The sequence below is a fragment of the Brachyistius frenatus genome, unplaced genomic scaffold, assembly GCF_029030835.1.
Source record: "Brachyistius frenatus isolate BFR_SWC_R1_liver_20210118 unplaced genomic scaffold, ASM2903083v1 Contig_143, whole genome shotgun sequence".
In the NCBI taxonomy this organism is placed as follows: Eukaryota; Metazoa; Chordata; class Actinopteri; family Embiotocidae; genus Brachyistius; species Brachyistius frenatus.
The window spans coordinates 250869-277445 of NW_027210742.1; the positions used below are offsets into that span (position 1 = coordinate 250869).

At 41.3% G+C, this 26577-nt stretch overlaps 3 protein-coding genes and 1 long non-coding RNA gene across 4 annotated transcripts; all 4 read right to left on the reverse strand.

Annotated features, from left to right (window-relative positions):
- Positions 1 to 3036: 3036 nt before the first annotated feature.
- egln3 (egl-9 family hypoxia-inducible factor 3) lies at positions 3037 to 11932 on the reverse strand. The gene is made up of 5 exons (XM_069715496.1): positions 11251 to 11932; positions 5837 to 5956; positions 5363 to 5499; positions 4650 to 4723; positions 3037 to 4389 (listed from the first exon to the last, which is right to left on the reverse strand). Exons 1-5 carry the CDS (start codon positions 11608 to 11610, stop codon positions 4349 to 4351), a joined length of 732 nt encoding a protein of 243 aa, XP_069571597.1. The 5' UTR covers positions 11611 to 11932; the 3' UTR covers positions 3037 to 4348.
- A 4333-nt stretch (positions 11933 to 16265) lies between these two features.
- On the reverse strand, positions 16266 to 18492 carry LOC138630874 (uncharacterized). The gene is made up of 2 exons (XR_011311672.1): positions 18225 to 18492; positions 16266 to 17422 (listed from the first exon to the last, which is right to left on the reverse strand). It is a non-coding gene; the product is annotated as an uncharacterized lncRNA (long non-coding RNA).
- Positions 18493 to 19340: 848 nt separating this feature from the next.
- Positions 19341 to 22237, reverse strand: sptssa (serine palmitoyltransferase, small subunit A). The gene is made up of 2 exons (XM_069715498.1): positions 22034 to 22237; positions 19341 to 20882 (listed from the first exon to the last, which is right to left on the reverse strand). The coding sequence occupies exons 1-2, from the start codon at positions 22134 to 22136 to the stop codon at positions 20779 to 20781; spliced, it is 207 nt and encodes a 68-aa protein (XP_069571599.1). The 5' UTR covers positions 22137 to 22237; the 3' UTR covers positions 19341 to 20778.
- Positions 22238 to 23327: 1090 nt separating this feature from the next.
- eapp (e2f-associated phosphoprotein) lies at positions 23328 to 26337 on the reverse strand. Its single transcript, XM_069715508.1, has 6 exons — positions 26182 to 26337; positions 25180 to 25358; positions 24775 to 24900; positions 24540 to 24654; positions 24323 to 24451; positions 23328 to 23861 (listed from the first exon to the last, which is right to left on the reverse strand). The coding sequence occupies exons 1-6, from the start codon at positions 26259 to 26261 to the stop codon at positions 23567 to 23569; spliced, it is 924 nt and encodes a 307-aa protein (XP_069571609.1). The 5' UTR covers positions 26262 to 26337; the 3' UTR covers positions 23328 to 23566.
- Positions 26338 to 26577: the final 240 nt, after the last annotated feature.

A 26577-nucleotide genomic window follows, 5' to 3' on the forward strand; every position in this document is an offset into this window, starting at 1 on the left:
TAGCTCATTTTGCTAATTGAATTAATGTCAAAAAATGTAAAGGCAACAAAAAATATCAAAGAAAAAAATACAACTTTGCCTCCATTCAAAATTCTATTGGATTTGTAGATCATTTTAAAAGTTAATGCCTTTTAAATGGAGCGAAGGCTGCGAGATAGTTCCGGCAGTCAAATCTAGTTGAGCCGCTCTACATCATAATCATCATGCACACATAACCTCCAAATTTGGAGGTCTATTTAAGCTCCACCACCAGCCCAGCATCTACCTGCAGGCTCTGGGGGGGTTAAGATATTGGCTCCTCCGGATGAGTGCGGAGCCCAGAGGCCAAACTCAAACTATGTTCTGCTGTTGCAATAAAAAATATATCGTACTATAGCATGTGATGAAAAAAATATAATGTATATGTAATACACATGTGGTGTGAAATATGATAAAAAATTTCAACCAAAATATAAACTAAGTTTATATTATATTTATGTAAACCATTATGAAAATGTTTTCATATTTCGGTCGATTTTTTTTGATCATATTTTGGACGACATGCTATAGTGTGACTTTTCTTTCATATTTCGGACGACATGCTATATATGACTTTTTGATCATATTTTGGACGACATGCTATAGTGTGACTTTTCTTTCATATTTCGGACGACATGCTATAGTACGACTTTTTGATCATATTTTGGACGACATGCTATAGTGTGACTTTTCTTTCATATTTCGGACGACATGCTATATATGACTTTTTTCATATTTCGGACGACATGCTGTAGCATGACTTTTTGATCATATTTTAGATTACATGCTATAAGGATGACTTCCGTTGAAATTTTGGCAGGCAACACAATAGTGCAGTTGTCAGCGTTGTCGTCTCAAAGTCTAAAGGTCCGTGATTTGATACCCACCTGGGACTTTCTATGTGGAATTTGCATGTTCCTGCATAACTAATAACCTAAAAGTAAAATATGTCGTCCAAAATATGGACGACTAACTTATGCATGTTATCATGCATGTAGTCCATCATGTCATGCACGTAATCATGCATGTAGTCGTAAATGTGACAAAGTCACACTCCAAGCAAGAACACGCAATCCTCCACAGACAGAGTTCCAAGCCCTCTATCGATTCCTGATTGTGAAATGACAACTCTAGCAATTGCAAAATTGTGCTGCCTTTATTGCATGCTTGTCTGACTTACATATCTTATATGACGTTTAAACATTTTATGGAAGGCATTCTGGTGGTGCAGTGGTTAGGATTGTTGCCTCCCAGTCAGAAGGGTCCAGGTTCTATTCTTGCCCTTGACGTGGCTTTTCATCTAAGATGTGCATGTCATCTTTTCCAGGGTGAGTCTTGAACCGGGCACCTTCTGACTGGAAGGCAACAACGCCAACCACTGCACCGCTGATTGCTCTTCAATAACATGTTTAAAAGTCATACAACTCAGTCAAGCATGCAGTGCAGCCAGCAAAATGGTCCAGGCCGAGTCTCGAACGTGGAACCCTCTGACTGGCAACAATACCAACCACTGCACCGTTGTCCACTTTTCCATACCATGTTTAAAACTCATATAAGTCGGACAAGCATGCAATAAAGGATGAAAAATGCTGCAGATCCAAGCCAGCGTTGTCATCTCACAATAAGGAGTCTCTGGGCTCGATAGGCCTGGAACTTTGTGGGTGGAGAATTGCATGTTTTACATTTGGACTAAATTGAATGTAATGTTTTGGAAAACATTATGGACAGGTGGGAATTGAAATCCTATAGTCATCATATTATGGACATCATATGCTGTAGTTGACTTTTTGATCATATTTGACGACATGCTATAGTGTGACTTTTTGATCATATTTCGGACGACATGCCATAGTGGGACTTTTTGATCATATTTTAGACGACATGCTATAGTATGACTTTTTGATCATATTTTAGACGACATGCTATAGTATGACTTTTTGATCATATTTTAGAGTCACATGCTATAGTAGTATGACTTTTTGATCATATTTTAGACGACATGCTATAGTGTGACTTTTTGATCATATTTCGGACGACATGCTATAGTATGACTTTTTGATCATATTTCAGACGACATGCTATAGTGTGACTTTTTGATCATATTTCGGACGACATGCTATAGTATGACTTTTTGATCATATTTCGGACGACATGCTATAGTGTGACTTTTTGATCATATTTCGGACGACATGCTATAGTATTACTTTTTGATCATATTTTAGACGACATGCTATAGTGTGACTTTTTGATCATATTTCGGACGACATGCTATAGTATGACTTTTTGATCATATTTCAGACGACATGCTATAGTGTGACTTTTTGATCATATTTCGGACGACATGCCATAGTATAGTATGACTTTTTGATCATATTTCGGACGACATGCTATAGTATGACTTTTTTTCATATTTCGGACGACATGCTATAGTATGACTTTTTGATCATATTTTAGACGACATGCTATAGTATGACTTTTTGATCATATTTCGGACGACATGCTATAGTATGACTTTTTGATCATATTTTAGACGACATGCTATAGTATGACTTTTTGATCATATTTTGGACGACATGCTATAGTATGACTTTTTGATCATATTTTAGACGACATGCTATAGTATGACTTTTTGATCATATTTCGGACGACATGCTATAGTATGACTTTTTGATCATATTTTAGACGACATGCTATAGTATGACTTTTTGATCATATTTCGGACGACATGCTATAGTATGACTTTTTGATCATATTTTAGACGACATGCTATAGTATGACTTTTTGATCATATTTTGGACGACATGCTATAGTATGACTTTTTGATCATATTTTGGACGACATGCTATAGTTTGACTTTTTGATCATATTTCGGACGACATGCTATAGTATGACTTTTTGATCATATTTCGGACGACATGCCATAGTATGACTTTTTGATCATATTTCAGACGACATGCTGTAGTGTGACTTTTTGATCATATTTCAGACGACATGCAAAAAAACACTCAAGAAACCAAATTCTTTTGAACGAAGAGCGTGTATTCAATACATCTGTAAACATCACCTGACAGTTTCAAGAACGTTTCAAAATTTACAAGACTGAGTCTCGTCGTCCCGGTCAGGCTGCAGTCCAAATGACACATCACTTTTAAAGGTTGTGTACGTTGCCAGCGAGTGTCATTGTTTCAGGACAGCGACTCGAGCTCAATAACGTCTCTGAAGAGCCGTTTGAATGGAGCATCAATAATTCATCCTCTCATACGCACACTCGCTTTGACAGGAGCTTCACATGCTGCCCGTCAAATCTGCTGCGTCAGTGGAATCAGTCTCCTATTTGTCCTTCTCCAACTGTGGAGGATAGATCGTGGCCATTTTGGAGTTTTAAGAGCAAAAAAAAAACATGGACGATTAAATACAGGAAGAAAAGTTAGTCAGGATTCAAAGAAAAGTCAAAGGTCAAACTTTTTCTAATAATTTGTATGTATTAAGTCAGAAGTTTAACTTATATTTATCATGACCACGTTTTCTTCTTTTGTTTTGTCTTCCGCAATAATCAGATCACAGTGATGCCAGTCCCTTTCATGTAACACAATTCATCAATAATTCAACAGTTAATTTATCCAATTTGTGTGGAATTGTAATTTACTTCCTTTTAAATCATTCCATCACAACTGAGTTCAAATTGCAGAGCAGAATTAACAATTAGGTACTGTGAAATCACTTGTTTCTGATCCAGCCCTCGTTAGTTGGTGGATATTCAGATATCTAATTGTAAACATCTCTCGGTGTGTGTGTGTGTGTGTGTGTGTGTGTGTGTGTGTGTGTGTGTGTGTGTGTGTGTGTGTGTGTGTGTGTGTGTGTGTGTGTGTGTGTGTGTGTGTGCCGCCTTCTTAAGGCTCGTGAACACCACCCTAAACACTAGTCACACGTCTAAAAGAATCACGTCTCTCTGTCAACCTCAAAGTTTCCCTCGAGCTCTCTTCTTTTGCTCATTTGGAGTGAGCTGAAGTCGAAGCTCGGAAAATAAAAATGAGCAGGCCGCTGCTTTCCCGCTGTCTCAGTAAAAATCAGCATAAACATGGCGAGAAGCGAGGAAACTCCAGAGCAGCGGCTCATCACCCGAACTCGTCGTTGCTCAGGTTTCGGCAGCAGCGCAGGCAGGTCGGTCTCTGGAGCAACTGGAGAACGCGAGTTCATCAGTTGAAGAGTGGAAAGCACCTCGACCCCTCTGGAGTTCCGGACAGACTCAAACTTCTTTCTTTACTTTCAGCTTTTCCAGCAGGAATCTCTCCTGCAGTTTGGAGGTCAACCACCAGGCGGCGACGTCTCCTCACGGACAGCTGGAGCTGCTGCCCTGCTGCCCCATCGACGCTGAAACACAGAAGAGAAATTTCAGTCACGGGATATAAACACTGATCATCATTGTATGAAGCTGAATTAAGTCTGATTATAATGTATATTTTTCTGCATGTGCCGACTAAAAAGCAAAGACAGTCTGCTGGAGCCAAAAAAAAACAACACTGTTTTGACAACAGAGTTGGCTACAGCTGAGTGGCTTTGACGCGAGCTGGTCTGGGCTTTGTTGACAACTAATGAGATGCGAGAGAATAATTGTGTGTGTTTGTTTGTACCTGTCAGGTCTCTGAAGCGCCTCTTGGCCTCGGCTCGTTCCTCACAGTCAAAATACCAAACTGTGATGGCGTACCTGAAACACAAACAACAACAAATCTCAGCATGTTGGTATTCTGTACATTGCATTCTGTACACGTATCTTTACATTATTATATTTCTGGTGCATTATTTATAAAAACTGTGACAATATTTTGTCATACTCTGTACTGAGCTTTTTTTTTTAAATTATTATTATTATTATTTTGTTAATTGTTGTGTTTATTTTCTATTGATAAATATTTATAGAGCTGATTTTGTACTTTTATTGTGTATTTACTGTCCCTGTGCGATGCTTGGATAATTGAAAATGTCGTTTCACATTTACACCAGCAGGTGGTGCCAACTGTCTGCAAACAGAGGTTTTCTTGTAACATCGCAGAGGTCCAAATTCAATTACCACACAACTCAAGTGTACCAATATGCGAGTGTACTAATTAACTGAGACACAGCCGAAGTTTAGCTACTGAATTTCCCCGTTGCTCTCTGTAAATTAAAAATATCCATCTTAATGAGGTTATGTATCCGTTATTTGGTTTGTTGTTTCACATAAATATAGAAGGCAGCAGATAAATCATGAGGTAACTAGCTCGGCAGATGTCAGCTGGTGGGAAGAACTGATAACTTCTTGATTAATTAGTGGTGATTGATTGATTGATTGGTAGGTTGGTTTTACCTGGTGGCGTACGAAGGCTGCACCTCGTGCGGGTTCCTGCGGTCAGACCAGAAGAAGAGCAGCCGGTCGAACAGCGGCTGGATGTCAGCCACGTACGACTTCCCCTCCGGAAAGATCCTGAGGATGCCGCCGTGCTCCTGATCGACAGCAACACACACACACACACACACACACACACACAAAAAAAACAATTATTACCACATGTTCTTGTTATTAAATCTGAAAATGTAAACTTGAACTCCTGAAAATCATTTGGATATATGTTTCTGATCGCTTCCTCTGATGTCATCAAGTCAAGGTGATGTCACACATTTCATATCAATATCATCACAATGGCTTTTACAAAACCATCAAAGTCATAAACATCACGATTTATTCAAAGTCTCACCACCTGACATGATCTCTTATTAATGAAAATTAAAAATGAAAAACAAGTCAAAGGTCAAACAGAGGACAGCGCGAGGTGAAACACACCTTGGCGTTCCAATTCTTGTTGAGGTAGTAGATGCAAGTGATGCAGCGTCCGTCAGTGTTGGGGTTGTCCACGTGTTTGACGTAACCCGCCCCGTTTCCCGGGTAACACGCCACCATCGCCTAAAGTCACAGAGAGAGAGAGAGAGAGAGAGAGAGACGTTTGATTAAACATCAGGGTCACACCTCCAACAAAAGACACTTTACACGTACGTACGTGTGTGTGTGTGTGTGTGTGTGTGTGTGTGTGTGTGTGTGTGTGTGTGTGTGTGTGTGTGTGTGTGTGTGTGTGTGTGTGTGTGGACACGGCTGCTTCGAAGCACACAACAGCAAACCAACAGGACACCAAGTAAATAAAAACAATATTAAGACAAAAAGTACATTTACTGAAGTGCTTTGAGGTGCTTGTACTTTTGTTTTTATGCCTCCTTATACATCTTTACCATGATATTAAACAGGTGAATATTGTACAAGAGATTATATAAGATTTTGTTTAGTTGCGAATTCAACTATCCATCAAAATGTACAAGCCGAGCTGAAACGACGACAATGTTCAGCTGATTGACAGAAAATTATTCTGCAAAAATGCCATGAATAATGTTAACATTAAAAATAATAATTTTTTTTTTTTTTAAAGATTTCAGTTTTAAAGGTTATAAAGTCTCAGTCTCTTTAATTAACTGTCAGAAACATGAACAATTTAGCTTCTAAGATGAGAACTTGAATCATACAGAGAATGAATTTACGACTTTAGTAAACTGGAAACTTTTTCCAAACGGGGCGGAGGAGTGTATGTTTGTGTGTGTGTGCGCGCGTGTGTGTGAGGGGGTGGAGGGGAGTTGGGGGGTTGGAGGGAGGTTCCCCGCCTGTGTCCCTTCCCTGTAGCGCTGCGACCTTTCGACCGGAGGGGGAAGCGTGTGGTGAGCCAAGAGCGGCACACGATTATCGGACATGAGACTGTCAACAAAAGCTCAAACTGTGGATTTCCTTCCACCAAAAACAAAAAGCAGCTTCCACAAACAGCTGATTCCCTGCTGCTCATTTCACAGGTTCAAAACGGAGGCATTTAGTATTTCTGTATACAGTGAACCCTCGCTATAACGCGGTTCACCTTTCACGGTCTCGCTGCTTCACGGATTTGCACCGTGCATTGAAATCACATTACGACTATATGTAACGTAGATATATTTAATGTCCAGTTCTATCTATTTCAATTGTAAAATAAAGGTTACTACTTCACGGATTTCGCCTATCACGGTTTCTATTTGGAACGTAACCCCCGCGAAAAACGAGGGTTCACTGTATATTCATTTTATCAACCAGAGGCTGTTTTATTGTAGCTTTGACTACTTTTAAGGAGAAAAAAAAAACTAAACAACAGCAGCTAAATATGAGTCCTCAATTTTTGTGTGCAACTGTGCTGCAGGAAAACCGACCAACAATTTGGGCATCACTTTGATTTGCTCATTGACCCTTTTTAAAGAGAAAACTCCATAACCACAACCTATTTATGACTTTACTGATGTCGGCAGCACCGCCGACAACCTCACGACATCCTCTTTCCTCTGTAGAGCTTTTATGGTGAAACACCTCTTACTGTGAAACAAAAGCAGGCGGAGAAGACTTGCACACGCCATTCAGTCTCCCATCCTGTTCACTTCCTCCTCTTTACGATCATCAACAAACACGCCACTTTATACAGGAAGGGCACCGCGTAGATTAACTCCTAAATAAATAGATGGGACCCTGAACACCTCCAGTAACTTCACGGACGTCTGGGTTCACACACACACACACGCACACGCACACGCACGCACACAAGGGGAACCTTCAACGTGAAAGTCACTCTTTTACAGCTCTTATCGTGAAGGGGTCGGGGGAGTCGTGCCCCCCATGGGTGTGCGTGCGAGACACTTCAGAGCCGAGCCCCCGACCCCCCCCCCCCCCCAAGCGTTGATAAACCGCGGCTGACCTGCCGTCGACACCACAGGCGGTCAGCGCTGAGGAGGAAGCAGCAAAGAACAGTTTGAAAAGCATGCAAGTTTGTTTACATGCCACCTCCACAAACACACACTTCTTCATCATCATCATCATCGTCGTCGTCGTACGGCTGAGGTCCTGTGGAGTTCAAAAAAAAGTGTGTAGGAAATAAAGGAGGAGGCGGGGCGGGGAGGAAACGATACACTGTCGGGGGGGGGGGGGGGGGGAATAAAGGACTCAAAACAAAACGCCTGCGAGAGCCGTGTCGAATTTCAGCTTTATCTCATCCGTGTAGCGGTGAGGGGAGGAGAATGGGGAGAGAGGGGGGGGGTGGGGGGGGAGCACGCGGAGGTCTGTGCAGTTGTTTGGCACGTTTCCAGCCGGCTGACGGTTTAATGACAGAGCTACGTGTGGATCGTGAGGCTGCAGTCTGTCTGCAGCTTCGGTCCAGCACCAGACTTCCTGCAGAGTTCACCCGATTTAATTTGAGATGATTTGATGCAGCTCGGAGCGCAAATCAGTGTCTACTAACAGGTCAAAGAGTAAAAAGCAGACACCGAGGCCGACAGTTATTCTTTCACTCAAGAACTGATTTGACATTTCAAATCATAATTCTGGCAGCACCACACAGCTGTGTGTAACACTAACCCCCAATGTTAATACTTCATCAAATTACCTTCACCAATGAACGGATTACTGAACAGACCAGAGGACCAGAGCCTTCAATATGAAGTGACTGTCAATTAAAACACGACGGAGACTGAACTGGTCAAAAGAAACGCAAGACGAGCAAAAACAAGTCCAAATGAGCACAAACTGACCTGCAGTCAGCTTTATCAGCAAATAACAATCTGGAATTACAGGATTTTTCTCATATATTGTCTGAAAAATTTCTTTTGAATTACATTTTTATTGGAGGAGAACACAAACACGCAAACTTCAGATGGCTACAAACGTTTTACAGTGACATGTGTAGTTGTTGGTGCCCTCGAGGATTTAATATTACGAGTTATAAAAAGTGACGGACTGAGAGTTTAAAATCTGGTCAGACACGTCTACTTTTAAAGTTGTTGTTTTTTTTTTTGTTTTTTTTTAAACAAACCTCGGGCAGTTTGCTTGTGTTTGAATAACATTTAACATCTGATAAGTTTTGAATTTGACAAAAGAAACCAACGTAAACAACGTTTTACTATCAGCACCATCATGTTACCCGTTTTAGTTTTGCTGAGAAGGTTTTGTTTGTTTTATGCAGAACTAGAAAAAAAACAGTTCTCATCCACAGTCTGCAAATTTTGTGTATGTTCCTGTATGAAGACAAAAGCTTCTTATCCTGCTGATCTTTGCATAGTTCATTCTCCTGCATTATCTCCACTACCTGTGTGTGTATGTGTGTGTGTGTGTGTGTGTGTGTGTGTGTGATCCTATTGTAACTCAGCTGACCTATTTTCATGTGAAGTTCTATCTGTTTATACACACAGCGATGCGATAAGGCTTTACTGTACATGTGAGGATTGGGAGGACATGCTGGGAATATGCGCGTGTGCTTTTGTGATGATACTGTAAGTGGGTGTGTCCGTGGGCGAGCGAGCACTGCCGTGCGCTAAGGAGGAGCGAGGGAGTGACTAATTGAATAAGTGGGAGAGTGTGTGCGTGTATACGTGAGAATGTCCACTGCGACGTCTGTGTGACTTTATACACACACACTCGCACATGGACAGGAGTGGGTGTATTTGTGTGTGTGTGTGTGTGTGTGTGTGTGTGTGTGTCTCTCTTTCTGAGGAATAATGTTCTCGTGTGGACATTTCTGGAGAGACATTTTGCTCGTCGTCGATTTGGAAGATGTTCTCAAAAGGCTGTTTGAGGATTAAGATTTAAGGTTAAGGTCAGAATTAGGTTTTAAGTTAGCATCGTGAAAACCCGAGTTCAGACCGATGCTAATATTGTTGGGTTTTTTTTGCCAATAAATACGAAGCGGACCAACAGCATGCGTGTGCAACACCATGATGTGCACCGAGTGAATACTTTTAAGTAACGTCTCTTGATCAACATCAGCACCCGAGTTACACGCGTTTTTATGACCATCGGCGCGTGAACGTTTGGTATGTCAACATGGACCTGAAACTCAAACTCAGAATATAAATATTCTTCAGAACACAGTAGGGATTTATAGTCTAAAAAAAAAAATAATCTCCAATTCCAGCAGGTGTTTTTCTCAGGAACAGTTCTGCATTCCTGTTAAAAGTACAGATTTGTCTTCTCTGTATTGAACCCTCCACACACCATCAGCTCGTCCGCCAGTACGATTAATCAACACGGGTGCGCGCGGCGGACGCCCGGAGGACCTGAACTGCTCCAGTAAATTTCCTGCCCCTTCCTGAAGCGCGCGTTATGGTTTCTAAAGCGTTGGCTCCAGGCCCAGAGCGGGTCACTGGACTGCTAATCCAAGACTCCAAACCGCAGCACAACTTTAATATCACCAAATGCTCTCAGCAACTAACGTAAACAAACAGGATGTACTTTTTAAAGCTGAAAGGATCCTTGCTGGTTTACGTTTTGTCACGTACGACGTCTGCTGCCGGTTTAAGTCGTGTGTTCTCAGTGTCGGTGCTGTTATTTCACTCATTTATTTATTGTGTAACTGTAGAGTTTTGGATGAATAAAGTATATTTTAAACTTGAGCTTGAGCTTGTTGACAGTGAAAACAAAATGAGGCAAACTGGAAAAACGCTATTATATATATATACATACATACATATATATATATACATTTTTTTTTTTTAGAGGTGAACTGTCCACCTTCGCATTACATAAACAAAGAAAAAAAGAGGTAAAATATCTGATGTAGTGAATGTAATTAAAGAGTCTTTTGCATAACATAAGGTAGTAGATATTAAAGTATTCCTATTTTTTCAGGCATATGATGTAAAGGCCTTATACACCCCTGAGCAACATCACCTGAGTGATGTGATTATTTTGTCCGACTAAGGCTTTTCTCAGGACTGTAAGACCGACCTCTCAAGCAGTCCTTAATTAATAATAATAATTTATTTAATATTTTTTTGCTGGTCTTTGGTGAATCCATCCATCACAGTGAAAGCGGATTATCAGACTGACGTCAATCTACTTTACCCATCGAGTCTTGCTGCATAAAGTCAAACAACTTCACCTTAAGGGTACTTTTATATCCTTTTTTTTTTTTTTTTTTTTTGGTTGTAATCACAAAGTCAGCATTTGTTTGTCTCATGTCTGCAAATAAGCGGGTTAGGTTCTGTGTAATTTGGACCCTGCAATTTGAAGAAAGGTAAAGATTATTATTAACTTTAGTTGGTTTAAAGGTCATTAAAAATCCACGTGCGTAAAATCTCTAGCCAACTTTCTGCAAGAATTAGTTATTTTTTCGTCATAATATTCTGGATTTCCAGATTTGATGCTATTACCTTGGACCTCTCCCGGATCGCCTTGCTCGCGAGCCGGCTCGCGCACACGGAGATCAGCTTGTCGATTAAGTTGAGCAGGAAGCTGATCGCCTCGCAGCCGCGCTCCGACCCGGTCACCCAGGCGATCTTGTCCCCGCGGATGCTCCTCCGGTGGATGCCGGGGACGGAGCCGGCCAGCCGGCCGTCCTGCAGGGCTCCGGAGCGGTGCATCTCCTGCACCTGATCCAGCACGGCGCCCCCGGCCAGCTCCCCGAGGAGTCCGTCCACGTAACAGAACCCACAGGACAGCAGGGCCGGGACGACCCGCTCCAGAGCCAAGCGCTCCAGGTCCGCGTCGGCTCGGTGCTCAATAAAAGGCATTTTACAGATGGTGGCAATTTGGGAATAAATTCAGGCTGAAACTGAGGGAGTCGCGGGCTGAAAGTTCTTACAGATCAAAACTGTTGATTTCACGAGTGACCAAAGAAAAGTCTTCAGCTGTCAGTGACGGTTTGGTTGACGGCTGAACTCACTCGCTGAAATTCGATAACATGACAGAGTTCAGTTAATCTGAGTGCCTGTACTCACGTTATCACCGAGCTCTTATTAAGGCTGCAGCACCGCCAAGTCAGCGAGCATGCAAAAGCACACTTCCGGTTATTAATTTCACAATAAATGTCTTACTGAGCTGAGACAAGTTGCCCATTGCTTTCTTGCATAGTATGCCACCTCTCTCCCCTATCTTCGTTACAAAAAATCTACATATAAATAATAATATAAAACATGTCCCTAGTAAAAGTGTGCAAATTTGTTAAGCTGCAAAAATTAACTTTCTAATTAATGAATTCTATATTTAGGACGCTAGGGAGAACAGAAGAAAATAAATCAATAAATAAGCATTAGATAGATAGATAGATAGATAGATAGATAGATAGATAGATAGATAGATAGATAGATAGATACTTTATTAATCCCCAAGGGGAAAGTCTTTTGCAGGAACCATGGTGACACAAAGCATTATTTTGAATTATTTCTTTTAAAAAAAATGACTAAAGTAACTGCCATAAGTCTTTTTTCACATGTATTCTATTTAACACTGCACTCATAACGATTAATACATTGAAAACCAAATATTGACCAAGTTAAAATATAACAAAAAAAAATCTGATTCAAGTTTCTCCAGTGTAAACTTTAGCCACACTTGTCAGTTTTATTGAAACGTTGAATGATGTAATTTTTGAAGTTGTGTTTCCTAAATAATTAATTCAATTCAACTTTATTTATATAAGCGCCAAATCACAACATAGGTTATTTCATGGCACTTAACACATTAAAGTCCTTACAGCAAGACTTTACAATATTATACAGAGAAACCTTAATAATTCTTAATAATATAATTTTTTTTTTTTAATTTTTAAAGTATTTTTGTTTTACATTTGTTCCTTGCCAATACAAAATTACATATTTTAGGATTTAACTTGAAACAGTTGAACGTGAACTTTTACCGATGAAATACATTTGGGATTTTTATTAATTATCTACTTAAACCCCAGATTCTCACAAATTGTCATCCACCTTCGAGCGACAATCGTCTTTTATCTTGAAAGAGCGCTCACCTACTTCCGGTCATGCTGCGGCTGCTTTGCAGTGGAGGCTGAGTGAGTGTGAGAAGAGTGTGAGACGTGCCGAATGTGATGTTCCCGGTAAGGGGAAGGGGGGGGGGGGGGGGATGTCCTCCTGTCCGCAGGACAGAAGTGGGGCCTCCCCGCTCCTCTTCATAGGAACCCGGTTTCTTGTGTCCAGTTACGTCACGTGTTCTTTTGCATTATGTCAAACATTTTCACTGGATTTCTGCCAGAAAATAGATGAAATAATTTGTCGTTTTTAATCACAGCGACACGAGCTGCACGTGCTGACAAACATGAATCCCGTTAACAACAAGTTATTAAAACGTTTTGTCGTTTTAATTGATACACGGCACAATTTCTGAATTTAAATAAACAGAAGTTAAATCTGCTCTGTGGCGGATCCGCGCGCTGGGTGTGCCCGCCGCCATTGACAACTCCGTGGGTCGCATGTAGCCCTCGCGCTCCATCCAACCCACGCGGAAGTAAACAGTGAACACCTACTAAACCACGCGCAAGGGAAAAGACTGAGAGCAGCTGATAAGAATTGATCGTTATAATGATACTGATTAACAACAAGAACATGTTGGAAAACAAACTGAACACGAGTACTTTGTAAACTAATGACAAACTCCTGTGGATAATCAGAGTTGAATTCATCTGGTAACTATTTTCAATTTGAATTATTAAAGTTATGTTAACCTTTGTGAGACTAAATCATGTGTCGTAAAACACTGGAGACCCATTTTATACCTTAAATCACTCAGGATAATCCCTTGCTGCAGGTCTTAAATATAAATAGTGTTCTTCCTGTCTCCAAAGCACCTTATTTATTGCTGTACAAGGAGTGATCACACAGTTCAGAGACTGTTTATGCTGCATGCAAAAAAAAAAAAAAGGGCGCAGCATAGTGACGTACACGGAGTCAGGAGAACGGAACAACCTCTATGAAAAACAAACGTGTTTTTGTGACCACTGGTATGTGTACATTTACGATTTCCCCATGCACTCCATACTTGAGCAGAGAGCGCACACAGGAAACGTGTGTAATTCAGGTGCTGATGATGTAACTGCAGCTGAACGAAGATCCCAGCTACCACACCAAGTAACAACCAAAACAACAAAAAAAGAACATTTAGTCCAAGTAACTCAGGAACAATACTGGGGAAAAAAAATTTCCACTGTGAGGCTTTTTAAAAGTTGTGAAAGTATTCTAACATATTTCACATCTTCGGAAACTGAAATCTCCACTATAATTCAAAATGAAATTGTGTGGGTTTATATAAAGATTGGCTGCGAATAAGAGCATGCGTGACACAGTCGGTGAGGTCTGAGCAGGAGAATTTAATGCTGACAGGGCTGTTTGTACGTGAACAATTACGGGCTTCAAACGTGAGACAACCCGTCGTGATCGAGGGATTCTAAAGCTTTATAGAGATTGTAGAGTCTCTTTCTTTCTTATTCTGCAGCTGCAAACTGTCACACAAGTTTATTTTTTTGTAATTGATTAGTCATGAATGTATGGGTTTGGAGGAAATAAGTTAAATCCCTATAATGATTCATGCTCCTCTGGATATAAATAGTTATAAAGGCACTATTTTTGTCAGGGGCATGATATAACAAATATTAAAGTCATTTTCCTGCTGTCATTTTAAAAACGAAGTTTTCAAAACATCCTTAGAGGAACACACTATAAAATGTGGGGTTTTTTTTTTTGGGGGGGGGGGGCCTTCTGTAAGACACGGTGTTACAGCTACTAACCTCCCCTCTGATCTTGTGCAGGTTACCGTAGGTGACAGTGATCAGTTTGTCCATCCTCGACAGCAGGTAGCCGATGTTCTAGCAGCCCGGCTCTTTCTCTTCCACCCGCACGATCTGATCCTGCGACGCACGGCCGCCCGCTGGCCAACTCACCATCCTGCATCTGACCGGTGCGCCGGAGCTCCCAGACCTGCAGAATCCAGTCCTTAATTTTAATCCCAGGAAAGTTGTCAACGATGCCGTGCGAGTTAACGCATGGGACGATGTGGTGCAGCACCTACCTGTGGCTACTGCGGTACCTCCGCTCACTACATCTGGGGAGGTGGGGGGTGGGGGGGGGGTGCTTCATGGGAAGGGCACAGACGTGGACCCTGGCCCCATCCATCCCAGCCAAGGCCCGCGGATCCATTTCCAACTGTGACCCCCCAACTTCATCTGGGGCTCCAACCGCAGTCTCATCTGCTCGATCTGAAGGGTAGACTCTATTCCAGACTCAAAAAAACAGCTTGGTCCGAGTTTGTTGACAGTTTTCACCTTGAAGAGAAGTGAGAATGAGTTACACGATGTAAAAATTATTTAAAAAATAAACAGGTTTTAGGGAGGTAATGTCTCTGTGCAGGTTTCAGAAAGCTCCAGGAAATAAGTGGACATCGAGTTACTGAGTGTTACGTATAATTTGTCAAAACTTTGATAGTGTTTAGTACCGAAAATTACAAAAAAAAAAAAAAAAAAAGGATATTAAGGAACAGGTGGTTTGTTGGGATTACTGTCATATGTCAATTAAATCAGCAACAACAATGATAATAGATTAATAGTTCTTTAAGAATGTGAGGATTTACTGCTTTTCAGTTTCCCACTGTTTGGTTATTTTATGGACCGATGTATTAATGAAGAAAAATCAAATCAATTAATGTGTAATAAAAAAAAAAATAGCTTGTAGCCACACTGTAGTTATTGTTTTTATTATAATTATGTTTTTTTTTTTTTTTTTTTTTTTACTGTAAATGTTATTAGTAGTTTATAATATTGTAAAGTCTTGCTGTAAGGACTTTAATGTGTTAAGTGCCATGAAATAACCTGTGTTGTGATTTGGCGCTATATAAATAAAGTTGAATTGAATTGAAGTAGCGTTCAGTGTGCATCAGTAGTAATTAATCGCATCTCGGCATCGTTACGGACACTCACTGACCCCCGCCTGTTGCATTCAGGGACATCCAGGGAAGAAATTACACCGTATCTGATGACCAAACCATTTATAAAGGACTCGCTCGTCAAATCGATACCGCAGCTGAAGGCCGAGCGCCCACCCACTCGCTCCCGGCGCTTCATGTCTGAGGAATGTGTGCAGACGTGAGGCAGCACACAGCAGCCAGCTTCCTGCTGCCACATGAAACGGTGATGGGGTGAAAGAAGCGGTGCCAGCTCAGCCTCGGGGCCCGGCGTTAATCAGCACAGTGACACCCGGTAACGCCACCGCCATGAACTGCAGATTAGGTTTTTGTTAACATTATGTTTTGGTTTTTACAACACACTTATTGTGGTTTTTTTGGGGGGTTGGAGTTTCAGTCTAGAAGCAGACTTAACCAAAACAACACACTATCACTCTAATCATGGCTTCTATTAAAATTGTGCGTTTTTCTTTTACTAAACTTTTGTTGTATTTAAATGTGCTATATAAATAAAACCGACTTGATCTTCAACAGCAACTGGGCAGGTGTACACAGGTAATAAAAATTAAAAAAAAAAAAAAAATCAAGGCACAGCCATGACAACATAACAGTAAGTGAACTGTCTGAAATGTGAAATATGGAAACCACACAGCCATCCAAAATGCATGCATCTGACAGTCTGAAATTTGTTTTTACCATTAAAGTGCTCATAATGTTGCATTAAAATATGTGCATATATAGTAGTTAGCTATTAAATCTGATTCTAATTGCTATTAATGAGTCAAAAAGGTTTCCGGGGTTGCACAGAGAGACCTGATAAGATCTGATTCAAAAAGAAGTGTAAACAGTATGTTTAGTGTGATGTTGTTGTTGTTTTTTTTTAGTGCTTCCGATGATGTCGGTTCAAACTTCAGTCAGCAGCTTGTTGTGCGTACGTGAGAGCAGCTTCATCGCTCCGAGTTAACCAGTAACCAGACGCGTGTTTCCTCTCTGATCCGCTGCCAGGGAGAGAAGGAGGACCGACTCCTTGGCAGAGTGCGTACGTGTTGTCGTTCGAGAAATAAATCCCCGAGGTTTACTTTCTAGTTCAGCTGCTGTGTTTCGAAGGGTGGCGGTGACTCAGGAGAATTCGACTGCGGCCGGTAGATCTGCAGATGATCAGTAGATTATTGATTTATGATCACTCTTCTAATCCTACAGCCATTAATCTCGCCTGCGAAGCGTCGGACGTTCACGGCGCCGTGGGAGGTGATGGGTTTGTTTTGCGAGGTTCGTTCGCGCGTGCAGGCTGGGTGAGACCAAAATAACACCCGACAACCTGCTGCCGAGTCTTCGCATAAAAACACGTCAGAGTTAATCAGACATCTGTGAAGCGTACAAGATGCAGTTCTCTGTTGACACTGTCAGAGAATTAGGCCTCATAAATAAAACGTCTAATCCAGGACACCTGCACTTAATGTAGGAGTCTGAAGACATTTCGTGTCTCATACAAGAGGCTTCTTTCGTTCTGACTAACTGGTGGGAGGATCCCGGGTATTTACCTTTTTATCAGGGCTGTTCATATCACATCATATCAGCTGATGTCACAACAGTCACTGGAGATGCTGAGTCACAGGAAGCCAAGGGTGAATACATCTCCTGGGAAGGAATAAAAGGACCGGGTTAAGTGGAATCATGGAGTCTGTTCACATTTGGCAGTAACATGCGACCTGGGTGGATCTGATCACAAGTAGTCGGCTGCAAGTACAGAATAATTCAAGTGGCGGAACAGACGTTTCAGGTGGCGAATTACAAACTCGAGTGTTCACAGCGGGGAGGCGAGATCTGATCACAACTGGTCACTCAAGACACATGTTGGTGCCAGGTGGAAATAGCCAAGTGATAGACCCTCTACTTTAACAGAGAGGGGACTTCTACTCTGACAATATTCGACTCCAAAATATAAATAGTCAACAAGCAAGTCGCAATTTTGTTTAAAAAAAAAACAAATAAAACAACTAACGACATATTTCTCATGCTACTGCTAGAAATCAATTCAGATCTTAAAATATTACTCTTTTAGAGCTTTAACAGTGCTGCCTTTAAAAGGTGCCTCGTTGTTTTGAGTGTTTATGCATTTATTTGATATTTTGTATGACTTCTATTAATGCATATCATATGCATATATTAATTCATGTACACTTGAATAAAAAAAATCAATAAAGATGGTGTAAAAGTTGCTCACAGGCAGAAACAGAAAGCAGTTTTGTTTGCTGTCAACAAGCCATAACGATGAGGAAAGCTGCTCGGTTAGAAATGTCGGATACGTGACGTAAAACTGACAGGACAAGGTCCATTAAGTTTCCCGTGTTGTTTGGGCTCGTTTTACATAAAGTGGCTGTTACCTGTGCAGGCCAATGAAGCCGTCTTAACAAAATCAAATGAACTTGGAACTACGAACCGCTCTGAAGGCCGGACGGACTTCCGAGCGACATTCGGGCGGAATCTTCCTCAATACAAGTCGATCCGAAGGAACTGAAGCGGAGATTTTTCTCTTCCTCTTGACAAATCAAAGCCAAAACAAAACGGAGTCAATCATGGCGTGTAGTTTCTTCTTCTTCGGTGGGAAGTGCTGCTCGGCAGTGGTCAGCGGTACATCTTGTTTGACGGTCAAAAAAGAAAAATCAGGTTTACTCTACCTGAAAACAAAGTAATGCAGCAGAGATGCTCATCTTTCGGAAGATTGAACCGTGAAATGTTGAAAATTACCCAAGCAATGTCCAAAAATGTATTTTATATTCTAATAATGGGTTGTCACATTAATATTACTTTTAAGCTCCTCGTGTTTTGCATGTAAAAACTAGTAGTTATGGCTGTCAAATCATTGTAGAGGAATTCAAGTTTAAAGTAGCAAAGAATCAAAATACTCAAATAAAAACGCTAGAACCTGTAATTTGTACCCAAGCACAGTATTTTTGTAAATGTTGTTAGACTCCTTCAGAGGGCAGATTTGATCCCAAATCACTTTGAAAACATACTGTTCTTTGTTATTTGACTTAGTAATTAGCATTGCAAAGTTCCTCTTTTATGGGGGAATAATTATGATGAAATAATAGAGCTTTGCTTGTTTTTGTTTGTGACCAGTATGTTCTCTGTCCTGGCATTAGTCTTGTCTGCGTTCAGGTCACAGAGCAATTTGACCCAAGGAAACCAAAAACACTCCCATCTAGTGTCTAACTTTGGGAAGTACAGGAGGGGGAATAAAATCTGATTAATGCCACATGACTGCCTGAACTTAGTGACAATATCCCTTTAATGATTTCAGTCTTCCAGAACAGTATTTAGCATCAGTAGCTCACAAGAGACACACATATTTCACTCTATACGCCAACATGTCCAACTACAAAACTTTACAAATATGTATAGAAGATTATATACACAGTTTCCAAAAAATAAACCATTTTCCAGGAGGGGGGGAAATATATATAATCACAATTTCCCGAGGGGCAGCAGTAGCAGTGATTACATGAAAATAATTTTGAACCGGTTTACAATCCTTTTTTTTTTTCTTCTTCTTTCCGAGGCCGCTCTTTTCCATGACACGTACACATTTAAGTGTGCATGAAGTTCACAACAAAACGTCACCGCTGGCTTTTTCTGAGCGACGTATGTGAACGGGCACAAGTACGGAGGCAACGGGAGAAATGCTGAAGTGATGTCCCCTCTGATGTTTAAGATCCGTCACATAGAAGAGTTCTAGTAAGCGATCCAAATGCTTCAAAGTCTGACTGCATCGATACAAGATATGTCATAAAGATTGGTCCACTCCAAAACAAAATGTTTTTGCCAAATCTTACGGCGTGTACTCCACTATGTATTTTACTTGCAGTGACACTATTCCAAACACTTCCCAAGTTACGTCTGTATGAACTGAAGTTAATTTGGCTCGTGACTGGAGTGTTATTTTAGGCCTAAAAGAAAACGCTGCATTGCTTTTACTTGCACTAAATGCATGAAGGATGTTAAGTGTGATCGATTACAACGCAGATCACTTATTTGAACTTTTCGTTGCAGTCATTTAGTTTCCAGTCGTTTAATTAGGAAGCAACGACTGGAACATATTACTAACAGGTCATGGCCCGGCCCATATATTCACAGTGAGTGATTTGCTCCTCTTGAGATGGAGAATAAATCTCCATCAATTATTTAACTGGTTAAAGAACGCACGTGCCTCTGGTCTCTGAAGAATTTGCTTCTTCGGTTGAAGTTACTTAATTAGAGGCAGTTAATCTGATGCTTCTACCTGCAGCAGATATGAACTGCGACACGCGTTTCATTATTATGCAAATCTGCATAAATCTTATTGTGCTGACATGTCTGATTACAGAGTGCCTATATGTTGAAACGGAGGCTTTAAAGTCACGGAAAACTATGGTTAAGGCTGAAAATAATTTAAGTCGTTCCCTAAAAGCAGCGACAGCCATATTTGACAATCAGGCCTCGTTCAGAGATCCGATCCTGCTCTAAACGTCATATTTGGATCTTATAATGGAGTGAAAAGAAAATATTCTGTCCAGCAGCCTGCACTTCCTGCCCTTAAATAAAACTCAATCGTTCTGACGTCAGTCCAGTCACTCCAAACAACCAGACGTCCACGTAATTACATTTTCAAAACGGTAAAGTGCGCTTGATTTGAAGAGGAAAAACCCAACATGTGAAACAGAACCAAGCGCACCCTCCTCCAAGACCAACACTGTTCACAATCCCCAATGTTTCTGCAAAGGAGACACAGTCCCGAAGAATCACATGGTCCAACATGGCCTCCGGCACCACGTTCAGAGCTTTGACCTTTGATGTGGAATCGGCTTTGGTAAGGAGAGAAGTTCTGCCGCAGCACGGTCGGAAGCAATCCCACATCTCAAACCCAGGAGAAAGAAGACAGATGGGAAGTGGGCGAGGCAGGTAGCTGGATGGACATGAGGCCAGAGACGGACAGGACAGGCGGAGACATTGTGTCACTGGACGACCTCGAAGTAGTGCAGGATGGCCATGATGTGCTGCGGCATGAAGACGTAGCCGGTGTACACGGCCATGCCGGCCACGGAGATCAGCAGCGAGTCTGAAGAGAAGTTAAGGGGGAACTCCTGACAAGAGGAGAGTTATATTCACTTCCAAGTAGTGAAGTCGTCCAACTGTCAGGCACACGAACCTGTATGATCTCTGAGGAGCTGAAGTACTTGTCAATATTAGACTTGAAGCAGAACAGGAACACTATCAAAACCGCTGACTAATTTACACAAACACACCCGACCCTCAGGGCAAGACGAGCTCCACGCTGAGGGTGACACCAACTGTAGGAAGGCGAGAAATCATGCATGTGATACTGAGAGCTTATAGGGCTCCGCCACAGATCTAAGGGCGGCCAGGACACCATTAACACGACGCACTTGAATTATTAACTGCCAGCTCCCTTCACAGTTCACTGGTAAGTGTTGTTTATGTTATGCAAAATATGAAAATGAAGACAATATTATGTATTTACCAGCCTGAGCCACAAATCACCTGATTGCCGTAGATCAGTAGCTCTAGCTGAAGCCTCGACGCCGCCCACATCCTTCTATTAATTAGACCCTATTCAGAAGCTTGTTCGCAAACGACCTCTTTAATGCGTTTTAACGTGTCGACAATGGTACAAGAGGCATAAAACAAAGTGTGAATCCTTCTCTAATTCGTTGGAGAAAAAGTCTTCAACTCGGCACTCAAACGTGAATGTTACTTTTAATATTTCTGTGATTCCACCAAGCGTGTTAGCCAGGAAGCACTCCTGTCTCCCTTTAAATTTGACCGATTCTTCCCTTCGGGGTTAATTCACGTACCTCGTGGGACAAGATTTGTGGCTTTTTTTCCTAAATGCTTGTGGGTGGTTCCGCAATTCCACATTCATAAAAAAAAAAAAAAAAAAAAACGTCTTATATTTGTATATTACATACAATTTGTCTTTAAACACATTAGCGCCGGGCGACAACTGGATTCATTTAGACGAAAACAGGGACCGACTCGTACATTTTTTTTTTTATATTTGCCGAATGTGCAATAAACACCGCGCATTTGTTAAATACTTAGACTGCTATACACAAAACAACTTCAGCTACGTTTATTCTTAATAAAGATGTAGCGCTAGCTCTGTGTATGCTAACTGCTGTTAGTTAAGTTGACGTGCTACCTGAAGTTAGCAAATTAGCTCGCCGTCAGAAGGCAGGAAAAGGATACTGAACACCGTCCTCTCCCAGGGCTCCAGCATGTATAGCGCCGTCACCAGAAGATACTGGTAGTAAAACCAGGACAACTGCTTCCAACAGTCTCCCAGTGCCATGGTGCCAACTTTAAACTCAACTTGTTTCTTATTTCCGCTCTCCTTTTTCTCGTTGCGCCGTAGGTTGTTTTTTTTTTTTTTCCGGTAACGTGTGACGTACAATCATAAGGTACTCGTTTGCAGCCAATCAAAACTCTGCGATCGAGTGGACGGTTCTGACGTTTCAACTTCCGGATTTCAAAATGTAGTTCAAAATACGGTCGAGGGCAGTCAATGTCAGAAGAACAGGCTGTACTGTATTTGTATGGAATTCGTTGATATATTTGCCTGTTTCATATCATGAACAATCTGTTTCTCAGATGTTTAGACTTTAAGAGCTCAACTACTTTGTCATTTTATTAGTCTTGTTTACTGTTTTCATACTGCTGCTTGTGTTTTAAATGCTGGTGTATGTTATTTAAAGGATATGTTTCTAGATATATATTTCTTGATCCTCTGTGCAGTAGGGCTCCACTGTTCCACTCCACAAAAACACATGAATTAGCCACACCATTACACCATTGTTTAGGTGTATAGATGTATATATGTGTTTCTTTCTTTCTTAGCTATATATATATGTTTATATGTCTATTTATGTCTGTCTGTTTTTGTTTTTTTGCAGTTACAAACGGAGTCAAATTCCTTATATGTGTAAACATACCTGGCCAATAAATGAATGATATTTTGCTATGCCCATGTCAGCATACATATGTGGGCAAATGAGAATCAGTAAATATCAGTCACAATTCTTTAAAAAAAAAAAAAAAAAAAAAAAAAAAATTAAGGGAAATTCATAAAAAAGCTTTAGAACATTGTGTTTCTGTAAAAAAAATAAAAAAAATAAAAGAAAGAATATCAGCAAATATAAAACTAGCAATTTTTTTTTAAAACTTTCAATATCAAAATTGTTTCGGCTCTGAGTCAAGTATTAGTAACCATGACCACCTGAGCTGCCATAAACAGATTTTCAGAGTAAAATTAAGGCATTTTCAGATTATTTTCTGATTAGGTTTTTCAGACAGACTGACACTTAACTGGTTTCCTGATCCAGAAATATTTCATTTTTCCTAGTCAGGCCAGTGACCCGCTCCGCAATTGGATCTATTGATCAAGTGAATCGGTGCACTTCGACCGGCCACGGCGGGATTCTCCATATCAGCCAGGACGCAGCTGAAACATGCTGTTAACAAAACACTGACAAATTATCAGCAGTGAGTTTGGAGAACTTTATATATTTACACATCCTGCAAAAACAGAGCAACAGTAGGATTCTTAGCGTGATGCTTGTGTCCACATGATGAATGTATTGTTCATTCTGCTTTTGCTCTGGTTTGGTCTCATTGATAAAATAAAAAAGTTTATTTTAGCAGCTTTGAACGCAACAGCAGAGTCCTGCGGTGAGGTGAGGAGCCAGAGACAAACTGTTTAAATCAAAAAAAGTTCCATCTGTCTCAGCCGTGGCTGGCCAGGATGTTAAAGAAGTGGTAGACCTCATCTTTGTCGAACACGGCGACCTCCGTGGAGCACTCGGAGCACTGCACCGGGTGGTAAACCTCACCGGCCTCCATCCCCACCGGCGTCGGGTCGGGAACCTCGTCTGCCTGCATCTCCGTTTTCTGTCCCTTCCTCCTCTTCCTGCTCCGCCGTTTCTTCTCCGGCTCGTTTTTGTAGCACAGCACCTCATCTTTCTTCACCATGCAGTTCATCACAAACATGGCTCGATACTGCGTGCGGTACTTTTCGTGCCTGAACCGACAAAACCAAGATGTGTCATTTTAGTTTCACATGACAAAACACTGTCGACGTTTCTCAGTGAACAAAACAGATGATGCACAACAATGCGACGGCATCTATTTTTGAAGGTTCCACGATGCGATGGGATTTTTTTTTTTTGTCCGAAAGGTCAAAGGTCAACGTCACTGACATTATAATGCTCTGCAAAAACACTTTCCTGTCCATTATTCATAAGTATAACTAAGAAACAGAAGGGGATTTATCCTGATTTATCTTGGACATGGAATATGTAACGCAGCTTGTTATTCACGCATGGTGACTTTTACAGGTCTCGTCAGACACACCTGTCTGTGCTCTGACCCAGGAAGATTGCTGTTGTCTTTTACTAAACCGCAACAAAGGACATATTCAGACCTGAGAGTGACACTTTAACCTGCTGTCAGATTAACAGAAAGAGGGGCCTTGTTCTTTACCTCTGACAATCCAGGCAGAGCGTCGTCATGCAGGCGGGACAGTTGAGAACAGCGTCGCTGCTGGATAAAACCTGACGCCGACAAGTCTGCGAGCTGAAGCCTGCAGCGGGTCGTTTCCTGTTGGCATACCTGCACAGGAAGAAAAGAGGCGGAGTGACTATTGGCAGACACAATTTTAAAATGTTAATCTTTTCTAGAAGGCGGAATAAAAACATACCGTCTCCTCCTGGCATCCACCCAGGCCTGGTCCCTGTCGTCCTCATCGGGGTCGTACAGCAGCTCGTCATTGGTCAGAATGACGCGCTGTCGCCGCTTCCGTCCTGTGGAGCTGCCTTCAGAGGAAATTTAACAAAACGTAAGTAAATATGTGTCTTCAACATGTGTTTAAATGGATCAAATAGCACATTGTTGACAGCAGGAAAATAAGTTTTACATTCATGCTGTGTTCTTACCTGGTGTGTCCTCCTCCTCTGAGTCAGAGTCAAAATAAATCTTATCATACATTGGAGGGTTAGGAAGTCCAGGATCCCCACCACCGCCATCGCCGCCACTCCCTCCTTCTCCTCCTCCTGAGGTTCCTATTGGAGAACAGATGTGGGTTTAGCAGGAATGCTTTCACAAAGCAGGATTGATGGATTTAGGATCATTTAAGCTTTCCACATGCACATGATGTAACTTTTGTCTCCGTGACCGTACTGACTGTACATACAGCCAACAAAAAAATTAGAGACCATTCCTGAGTCATCCAAGTGGAGATAATGCATTCACATTTCAGTTACAAGTCATATCTGCATTGAAAAGTAATTCCAGACAGATTGCTGTGCAAAGACTTCATGAAAACAGCAGGTGAGAGTTACCTGCTGCTGGTCCCCAGGTTCCCTCCAAGGTCTTGATGGTGGAGCTGAGCTCCGCCTCCATCTCTTTTTCAAACTCATCCCCACTGGACGACTCGCTCTCCCCAGTCAGATACTCTCTGATCAGTTTCTTCTTCTGGTCCGGAGTCCCGTTCAGCAATATGTCCAGCTCGTCCTCCGAACTGAAACACAGCAACTTTGTTTTACATTCTTCAGGCGCGAGGTTCATCATAAAAACTACAGTAGCTGCAATGCAATCCTGACTAATATAAAATGATGTGGGACCTTACAAATAGCATTTTTCACAAACTGCTGATATTTTGTAGACCAAACAACGAAGTGATTAAATCTAGAAAATGTTAATCAGTACCAACAAACAATACCTACAAAATGTTTCAATTTCTGCACTTTCTGACAAACTCATAAAAAAAATACTCATCTCTTTTGCCTCTCTAAATCCAGAGACGTTTTATTTTTTTTTATTTTGTTTGTTTTACAGTTAAACAGGGACATTTTAGTTATGCTTTCGAAGTAATGGTTTTCTTGGTAGTCAGATTTTGCTGATTTTCTTCGTCACACATTTCTTGTGGTGAAGTGAAAATCTCTGAGGACTAAACGAGATATCACTTGTGATCAGGCAGTACAGGAATGTTGTACTACTCTGTGACATTCATGATCAAAAAATGATTAACACGTAAAATAGTTATTAGTTGCTGAGCTGCATTGTTTTAGAGCATGAATTTGTTTGACGGGATTGGGTCCACATTCCGGTGTCTGTAGTGATTTAAAGGACTAATAAAACACCAACTGGTTTCTATCCGCAGAATTAAGCATTGACCGCGCTGCCACCAACTATATAGTCCAGTTAAAAGTTGAATAAAATCGACGTAGAGCGAAATAAGCTCCCCTGTCTGCAGTTTGTTTACATGTTAGCATCCAGCAAATTAGCCGGACGTTAGCCTCGCGGCGCTACAGCTACTGCGACCTGTTTTAGTTGCTTCCTACCTGCTGGCAGCTCTCTCCTCGTCGCTCGGCTCCTCGATCTCATACGAGTCGAACTCCGGTGTTTTAGTCAGCTTGTTCATTTTGAATGTTGGAAAAATTTCAATTACGACGGCATTTGATGCTAGCGAGGGAACGACGAGCGGAGAATAACCATTTCCGCTTCCTGCTTTAGGGTTTCCGGAGGTTGCCAGAGCGAATTCAAGTCGCATTACCGCCACCCACTGGCCTTGGAGTGTGAAACAGAAGATTGACAGCAAAAACAACAACAAAAAAAGATTAGACCAGTTTCATTAACATCAATTACATGCTAATATATTTGCTGCTCTTGGATCTGAATAAATATTTTTTTGCCAGTCTAATAAAATGTGTGGAAGTGATTCTGGCTGATCACAATGT